Here is a 9,864-nt window from a genome sequence, read left to right on the forward strand (position 1 = left end):
AGGCCTCTATCCCAGAGATCCCCTCCCCTCCTGCCCTCTCTACTCCCTACCCGATCAACAGGGGGGGATATTTTTAGAACATCGGCTGAGATTAAAATCAATGGGCATGAAATAATTATGTGTGTATGTATGTGAACTTCTTTCGCACCGTACGTAGCCAACCGTGCTATTCGGAGGTGCGGCGGGGGTGGCTACAAAATAAATACAAAAATAAGTTCCAAAGAAATGAGTTTTCAACATAGATCATTAGCCTACACGCCCTGTCCAAAATAGGGTTTAACTAGTAGGGCCCCATACATGTTGTTGCCTTACCTGCTTAGACAGGACACTTGACAAGTATGGAAGAAGGCCGGTGGTCAGGAGTAATGATGGAGTGATAGCCAAGGATTGGAACGAGTCGAAGAGGATGGAGCGATGTGTGAAGTTGCTCGATGTTTGATAATATTTCGGGATCGTGAAGAGATGCCAGCTGCAGGCGGATCAGCCGTGGCTGATGATGACACTCGTCTCTGCGCCTTCGTTGGTGCAACGTACAGACACAATATGCAAATTAAGTACTGAATATCAAGTGCAAATTCCTCACACCGACCGCGAGCCACCAAGATAAAGAATAGCGGTGTGAGTCAGCTGTGCACTTAACGGACGGCGTTAATGAATAACCGCGCTTCTGTTAATTTCCGTGCTTGTTAAAGAGGAGGTGGTGGATTGGTGTAGCCCAGGGGTCGGCAACCTACGGCTCCGGAGCCGCATGCGGCTCTTTACGGGCTGCTTCTTGACGATATGTACGTATGTACAGTATGTACTCAGATGCATTGCGGCTCTTGAAATACTGAATTTTGTACCGAATTGGAAAGAAATGGCTCTTCTTGTTATTTTGGTTGCCGACCCCTGGTGTAGCCCTTTCGGTGCTGATGTTGCTAAAAGTGTTCTGAGCTGTGATATCAACTCGCTTGTTTGCCCGTCCTAGGACGGAAGCTGTAATATTTACGGAAAAATTGAGCAGAGTATAATTGTATCTTGTGTAAATTTAATGGCAGTGAAACTGGCACAAAACGAAGTCATAAAACACCTCACTTCATGTCACTGTAGCACTGAATATAACTGACCTTCAATTTGTTCAAATTCACTGCTCTGATACTTTATTATCTTCTGCTTTCGGTCGCTGGGGTTGATATAAATTGGAATTCTATACAATATCTGGAAAAGCACCGAGAAATGTCTATTTTACCATAAAGTAGAATCATAAATTAGACTTACCTTTTGTCTCAAGTGCTGAAGACATAAATAACTATATACACCAAATCCACTTGGTTGCTGCGTAGAATTATTTATTAGATTAACTTTCAATAAAGAAACGTCAAACTTAAAGCGAATTTGCAACAACAAAAAAGTCTTTCCGCTCGACCTTCTGCGTGAGTGTAAAAATCCACCTGCTCATGAATATTAATGAGGGGGGTGCGGCAAGTGGAGTGACGTCACGCGCGTTACACACAAACAGACATGCTTGATATTCTTAGGTTTTTTCGGTAAAGTCACGTAGGTAAAAAATTAAAATTAATAAAAGTAAAATAAAATAACAATAAAATAAAAATCATGGCGTGCTGTGATGGTTCCACCTGAAGACGGAAGCTTGTGTTGCCTCCGAAACGTCGTTATTTTTATTTTATTTATTTTTTATTTTACTTTTATTTATTTTAATGTTTTACCTACGTGACTTTACCGAAAAAACCTAAGAATATGAATCCTTGCAGTCACGAAAGCTTCAAATCTAGACCCACTTATACGTGGCCGAGTTGTTCGCTTTAATCGATATGCTTGTTCACGTGGTAGGGCTAGGCACACGCATGGGCTACCCACGTTTCAGCCAGGCCACCCTCGGAATCAATCGTGATTTTCACGGGGTCACGAGGCGCGTGTCGTCAACATTGTGTCTCGTTTAGGTCCGCTCAAGGGCCATTGCTTTATTTTAAAAATGAAAATCATCAATAACATTTTGATATCAACTTTCAGTGGAATAGTCTAACCCAAAAATGATCATGTTTTTCCTTTGTGAGTGAGAACGGAGGAGGCCGACCGAGCTCACGGAGGCATGCCGAACCTTCCCCAGAACGGCCTGGGCACGGCTCGGGTCTAATTCCTATTGTGGTGGAAAAGTGGCATGGACTGTGTGTACACAGACGCACGCACCTTGGCTCCTGTGTTATCATTGACGCTCTGTCTGTACAATGTTTCACACATTAACTTATGAGTATATACACAATAAAAAAAACGGGACAGAACCATGCTGGGAATTACACTGTGTAAAATGGGAACACGTGGATTTAAGACGTAGCACAAAGCAAAGACAACACTGAAAAAATAAGAATATGTTTTTACCCTTTCTGGTAATAAAACAGGTGTCAAGATTTTCAAACACCAAATATGAACCTTTTTCAAGGGATCATGTCTGCCTTAACCACACACAGTACTCGTGGTGAACATGCAAACAAACATGCTATAATAATATATGCATTGTCTTTGAAACTGATAGGCCTACACCACGAGCGTTCCAGACGGCCGCAGAAGCGCACCTGAAAGCGCGCGATGCAGTGACCGTCTGTTTCATGGATAGACAAAAGCCACTGCAACGATGATCGGAGTTCGCGTGATAATGGTTTATGCATATAACTGATCGTACTGAACAAAGCGGATGTACAGCGGGCAGATTTTACTTTCGGAAGCAATAGCAGCTAAACATTACACTACCAATGCATGACCGTGTGTCACTCACACGTTATCGGTGGTGCCTATGGATTGGACTGTGCCCCGGGCCTGTGAGCTACGAGGTCCAAAGTTCCTGGGCGTTTCTGCCGTCGTGAGTTCACCGGGGCAATAAAGCTGTCGAGGGACAAGGGACGTTCTCGCATCGCCTTAGCATTGAGTCCTCCATTTGAGTGAGGCTGAAATAAAAAAAACTCGTTTCGCTTGCCATCATGGTTTCTGCTCGGAAAAAGGCATATTTTCTTCCAACGGGATTCATCAGCATTGGCACGATCGTCATGCTCGGCATTTCGCTGGGCTCCACAAGTTGGGTTTCCGTCAAAGTGACGTACCATCCGAACAATACCGCCAATGCCACCGCGTTCTATGCCACCAGCTACTACGGAATGTTCTCTGGAAATACACTCGTCAACAGAGGATTGAGTTCGGTGGAATTACGGGTTTTCAAGGTAAGGGTTCACCTCTGTTTGATTTTACAGGACATCGCTTCCACGAGAGTGTATTTCTTGAGCAAGGAAAATTGCAACCACCTCGACTGCCCTTATGTCTACTTCTGACACAAAGAGTCCCGAGTATGGCGTGTGGTGTCGCTATGTGAAGAGGTTGGGCAGGCGATCAGTTGGGATTGAGGGACCTGTCCTTGAGCAGTAGAAATAGTTCACCGTGCTTCATGTGATGAATATACTCGTTACTCAGGAACACCCCGCTGCTATATATTACACTTGAGTGTTTCTCAATAATTGTACTTCTCATATTCAGCAATTGTAACATGTTCCCGTTGATATTAAATTCAAGTGGTACATGTGTGTGTGTTTTTGAGCAGGTTAAAGCATAAGCACGATCAGTTTTGTTAATTTCATTCTGAAGGATTACAGCTTAGATCCTCACAGCCCACCGTGATGGATTGAACTCCAAAGTGTTTGCTTTATGAAGTTTCTATCAAAAGAAAACCACACACGCTTGAGTATTTTACAAATGGCAGCTCAGATGTGTATAATGCTACCTCGATTACTGTGAAACTATTAATTGATATGGATCTATTCTACCCTGTATTGTAAAAGTAAAATGTCGGACCATCGAAACGTGGACCTTCCCAGCAGCGTTTTGTTTCTGCCTGCAACAAAAATGCCTGCACCGATTTAGATTGTCGAGTTCGCCTTTTGGCGTCATCCGGTCCAACACCATGTGAGACTAGGCTCTAAGAAAAGCTGTCTTGGGTGTGGACCAATCAATTTCAAGGACAGTGCATACATTATCAGAGTTATATTTTTTTGTTTGCATTCCGACCGCAGGTATTGTGGTCAATGCAAACATGACTCCTTGTAAAAAAAAGTTGTACGTTTTGTTGCCAGATAAAAGGGTAAAAAACCAATTATCATATTTTGTTGCTGGCAAAGGAGGTTCCAATGGTGTCGTCTCGCCAGTTAGTTATGCGTTGGTGGGTATCATAATCGTCGTCATGTTTGATCTTCTCCCACTCAAAACATACATAACATACATGGATATGTTACAGTACATATATGTGTTGCGAACCCCCATGACATTAATTAATAGATTAATGCTCAGTTTCATGACCAACGCATTACTGGACACATAACATGATTTCGGAAAGGATATTTTCACCAACAGCGAAATCGACTCTCCTTATTAGTCGAACCTAACTTGATAATCACAACCAATCGACACTAATAATGCTTAAACTACATCTCGTGCATGATTGTGCCGCTGATGTCAGGAGGTGCCTTCACTCGAGATCCGAGCGCTTGCTCATGACATGATGATGATGATGGATGGAAGTAATCACCAGCGAAATGTCGCGTTCCATTTAAATGTTGTGAGATCGCTATCTCGAACGGCACCGGTGTTGCTGCTGATGCAGTGAAAAGAGTCGGTGCGTTTGACTCGTCTAACACTTTCATGAATTGTCTGCGACACGCCTTTTGTTTAAACGGCCTACACCAACAAAAGAAACCCATGCACGAATTAAACATTTTTGTTCGCATATATCTCCGTTCACAAAACGAACCCTACTTTTGCTGTGGCGGGTTGCTTATTTGACAGTCATCGATCAACTGTTCAAGACGGACGGAGAAAAGGGCACGAGCCAGGTAGCCTACGCCTTCGAGATGTTGTTCCTCGTCGTGGGAGTGCTCTTCGCGGTGATCAAGTGTCTCTTCGCGTTCATCAACGGCCTCACCAACCCATACCACAACATCCAGGGCCCCCGGGGGCTCTACATCTGGATCTCTGTGTGCGGTACGATGACCTGCTTACTATAACCCCTACACCTCGCTGGTGCGAATGCAGACCTCAACACATTCAAAACGTCGTGAACGCTGAACTGTATCTGTAATGCGGCCAATATTTTTCGCCAATTATGCGAGTTCATAATACAGGAGGATTTCTCAACATATCTGGCTGTCGCCTGATGAAGCTAGTTGTAATTACTGGCGAAACGTCGTACTCAGATTGTAAATGTTGTGGCTTGGCTCTCCAACACACCGGTGTGCTGTACTTAGTGACGAATTGGCACGTTCTGTTTACGTGACAACCCTTACTAGTTGGCTGTGTCTGGTGGTGGGTTTAACGACACATTTATATATTTAGGGGCCGTCCATAAATGACGTCACACACCTAGGGGAGGTTAATACATTTGTGACGAGGGGGGGGTGAGAAATGTGACGTAACATCAAAATGCGCAACTTTCAATAAATATAAACAATAAAATTGTTGTAACAACACTAATTTTGATAATTTCCATTATTAACTATTTGATTATTTAAATTACTAAGGTCACCTTTAATTTATTCCATGAAGGAGCATTTTGCTTCTCCATGGGAGAATGGAGAAGCATAAATTTAGAATTTTTTTTTAATGATTGTTATTAAACATTTTGATTCTAATGATTCTACCAGGGCTTTTCATTCTGTGGAATTAATGTGATTGTTATAATTGTACTCTCCATTTTGCTTCGTTCTACTACGAAGTTTCATGTATTTTTTTATAGTTATAATAACTTTTTATATTTTATAATTATAAGAGAATTTCAATATAATATTCTGAACATCTGCAGTTTTAGTTAGACGTTTAATATTTTCAAGTGAATTGTATGCTAAATTTCAGCTTTCCAACGCCTCCATTTTAATAAATGTTTTCTCCTACAACATCAGAGTGCAGCGCCACATTAAATACGCACTACAATAACACCAGTTTAAAGTGATTTGAAGCTTGTTTTATTTTCAAAATGGAATATGGCTTGGGGGGGGGGGCAGAGCTTTGTGACGTCATATTTGAGGGGGGTCTGACTTTTTATGACGCCGTGTGACGAGGGGGGGAGGGGGGGGTCAAAAATCGGCGTGACGTCATTTATGGACGGCCCCTTACGCGATCTAACCCAAAAAAGCCTGTATTATGGATGATATTGGTCGCGACATCCTCCTACGTGTTAAGCTGATTTTTATGCGCGTTGCTCACCCATTCAGGAAAAGCGAATGTGCCGTTCTGCCACAACCTGCGCGATGTTAGTTCGCTACGGCAGGGAATCTTACAAACTCATCCACAAGGCTTCAGCGTACTGCAGCACACACACACACCGCTCCCCACCACACTCAGTTGAAATTCCAGCATAAATAAACACGCGACAGTGTCCCAACCGAAGTGGAGCAACCGCGCCAGTTGTTTTATTTTTTGGGGGGGTTAAAACCGTGACAAGCCACACAGATTTCGATTTAAAGCTTTCGTGACTGCAGGGATTCATCTTCTTGGCTTTTTTCAGTAAAGTCACATAGAAGGGAAATAATAAAATAATAAAAATAAAACATAATAAAATACAATTATCACGACGTTTCGGCCACAACGCAAGCAGCCGTCCTCAGGTGAAGAACGCTGTCTTTCCGACAGACCTGTTCTTCACCTGAGGACGGTTGCTTGCGTTGTGGCCTGAAACGTCGTGATAATTGTATTTTATTATGTTGCATTTTTATTATTTTATGATTTCCCTTCTACGTGACTTTACCGAAAAAACCAAGAAGAAGCGACACAGAGTGGGTTTCATGTCATTTTCGCTCCACGTGGCATTCCCCCCCCCCCCCCCGTGCAGGTGTCTGCTGCCTGCTAGCGCTCATCATATTCCCCGTGGCGGCACAGACGTCTGGCATGACGGAGGTATTCCTGGATTTGATCCCGGAGGAAAGCATCAGCGGCTACACCTACGGGACGCCGTACTGGCTACTGCTGGGCGCTCTGCTCAGCTGCGCCGTGTCCATGGCCATCACGTACGCCTACCACAACGTGCATCTGGAGGAGAGGCAGGCCGCCACCAAAGCCACAAGTCCCGCCACCAACACCGAAGTCCTCATGTACTGAGAGCCCCTCGGCCTGCTTTAAAACACTCAGGACGCGCGGTATTGCAATACAGCACGAGGTTCGCTCGGTCGTTTGAAGCTGCACTTTTTTCGTACGCCCTCAAGTGGCTCAACAAAGTGTGTTTAATTTTCGATTTAAAGCTTTCGTGACTATCTTCTTGGTTCTTTCGGTAAAGTCACGTAGAAGGGAAATAATAAAATAATAAAAATAAAACATTGTAAAATACAATTCTCACGACGTTTCGGCCACAACGCAAGCAGCCGTCCTCAGGTGAAGAACAGAGCTGTCGGAAAGACAGCGTCTGAATGAACACCACCACCAAGCTTGGCAGCGTATATTTAAGCTGGGTTAGAGGACAGCCCTGTTCTTCACCTGAGGACGGCTGCTTGCGTTGGGGCCGAAACGTCGTGAGAATTTTATAATGTTTTATTTTTTATTATTTTATTATTTCCCTTCTACGTGACTTTACCGAAAGAACCAAGAAGATGAAAGTGTGTTTAGTTGAGTGAGCTGCGTAGGAAGGCTGACTGGATTGAATGGCGTGATTAGCTCTCCGATGCGGGGGTGGGCGGTTGTAATCGGGTCTTGTTTGTTCGATATGATGACCGATGTTTAGCTTCACGGTGCTGTATCTTTGGGAGCTTGAGTCCTAACTTGTGACCGGTAAACACATCGCCAATGGCTCCTTTGCCATGAATGTAATAAATTGTCAAGGTCGTTTTTCAACAGTTTTGAATCTGGCTGAGGTGACCGGGTCCGCTGTTGATACAAGCCTCGTGGTTAAACTTGTGCCGCGTGTTGGTCTCAGCCCGGTCACCAATGACTGCATGATAACAAAAACCCAACACCAAAATATTTTTTGATTTAAAGCTTTCGTGACTGCAGGGATTCATATTCTTGGTTCTTTCGGTAAAGTCACGTAGAAGGGAAATTATAAAAAAAATATCAAACAATAAAAACTCTCACGTTTCGACTGCAACACAAGCAATCATCATCAGGTGTGAAATCCCACGTTCGGAAAAAACCGCCACTTTTTTCTAAATTTCTTGCGGTGGCTTTTACACCTGATGATGATTGCTTGTGTTGCAGTCGAAACGTGGTGATAATTTTTATTGTTTTATGTTTTTATTATGTTATTTCCCTTCTACGCGACTTTTCCGAAAGAACCAAGAATACCAAAATATTTTATTCTGAAATTAATTTAGGCAAATTCCATTTGTAGGGAATATAGATATCAGTTTGACTGTTAAGTGATTGACATTAGCTATGTGGCAGGGCAGTTGATGTGCTTCCCCCCTATTGTGTAAACCAGAGGTCACGAAAAGGAATCGGAGGTAGCTCTGTCGTATCCACTTCCAACGGAAATTCTCTAACAAGTGCACAATTTGCCTCGCGGTGTGATGAGAGCACAATGGGGATACAATTTTGGAAAAGGACAACTCGGCTTAGAAGCAAGTGACTCTGGTCCAGTCTGTTTAGGATTATATGCAGGATGTATTCTGCATATTGTAATTTATATGAAGTCTTGACTTGTAATGTCAAATTGTTTGGGAATATATTCAGTCAATTCAACATAACTTTGTATCCACCGAAATAAAATACATCGTCATGTTTTTAACATTTACAATTTAGGCAATGTTAACTTGTTTATTGTAAGATTTAATAACATGCATGATTGTCAATATTGTAAACATATCTAAATAATTTTCGACCTTGTTTCCAATTGTAAGTTTTCAGTAAGGAGAAATATATAAATGTAACTGGCAACGCCGGTCAAAACATGTCCATTTCAAGACTACTTTTCAATCCCAACCGCATTTCCCAGAAAAATGTTGCATAACCAATGTTTTGGCAGTGTATTAAAAAAATCTCAATATGAAAATCGTACTATTTTAGGCTGCTAATGTATGGCCTATAACAATCTGAAATATTTATGGACAACCAGAGGGATCGGTTGTGACTCAAATGACCCTTTATCATGGACTGGTCAAACACAATCCATCCGTTTATGCAATAAAATGGGAATCCCTTTGAGATTTCCCCACAAACCCTTCAACGGCACACCTACCCAATGTCAATTATAGTGGACAAGCTCAGAGCAAAGCCAAGTGATCAGATTATCCATCGCATTCTTTGCAGTTGTGAACATTCACAAAATACCACATTCGTAATATATTCTTTCAAATTACTAATTCAATAAAACGTGGCTCAGCAACGAATGTGCTTCACCGCTTATTAGATACTTTGTGTAGTATTGTCAGCATTTGTACAAATTACATTTTCGTTGCACCGTGGAACACTTAAGATGAAAATGACATACGTCTTTTCTAGAGTATCTTACGCCTCCGCATGTTCACATGCAGCTATGAATTGAAATTTCCATGAAAAATATATTCCCATATTTAAATACACTTGCAATCTCGTGGGAAAAGTTGTCAAATGGGAAGTTTAAACACATTCCTGCGGAGGGAGCTAGTAGGAACTTTGGGTTACTCGGTCAATGGCCAGGGTCAACGGCGGCGTGGTGTATTCCGCAAATATGCCCGAGGGCGGGCACAAGCCGGCGTGAGTAGGTTAAACGTTGAGTTTTATCAGGGCACCACGGGGTGACCAGCCCTTCCCCACCCTCCCAGCCCCTCCCTCTCCACCCAGCCCCACCCCTCCCATTTTTTGATGCACGAAGGACGGACACAACAATCCCCTATGGGCTGGTGTAACCAGGAGGTTCCTACCAGTAAA

General features: G+C 42.9%; 1 protein-coding gene across 1 annotated transcript; it reads left to right on the top strand.

Moving 5' to 3' along the window:
* Window positions 1-2,840: 2,840 nt before the first annotated feature.
* Window positions 2,841-9,344, top strand: CLRN3 (clarin 3). Its single transcript, XM_061556398.1, is given in 4 exon segments — window positions 2,841-3,194; window positions 3,197-3,209; window positions 4,822-5,016; window positions 6,860-9,344. Coding segments are annotated over 4 exon segments (696 nt in total). The 5' UTR covers window positions 2,841-2,972; the 3' UTR covers window positions 7,126-9,344.
* Window positions 9,345-9,864: the final 520 nt, after the last annotated feature.

This window comes from Lethenteron reissneri, chromosome 22, assembly GCF_015708825.2.
Source record: "Lethenteron reissneri isolate LAM-NWPU_2019-01 chromosome 22, ASM1570882v1, whole genome shotgun sequence".
Lineage (NCBI taxonomy): Eukaryota > Metazoa > Chordata > Hyperoartia > Petromyzontiformes > Petromyzontidae > Lethenteron > Lethenteron reissneri.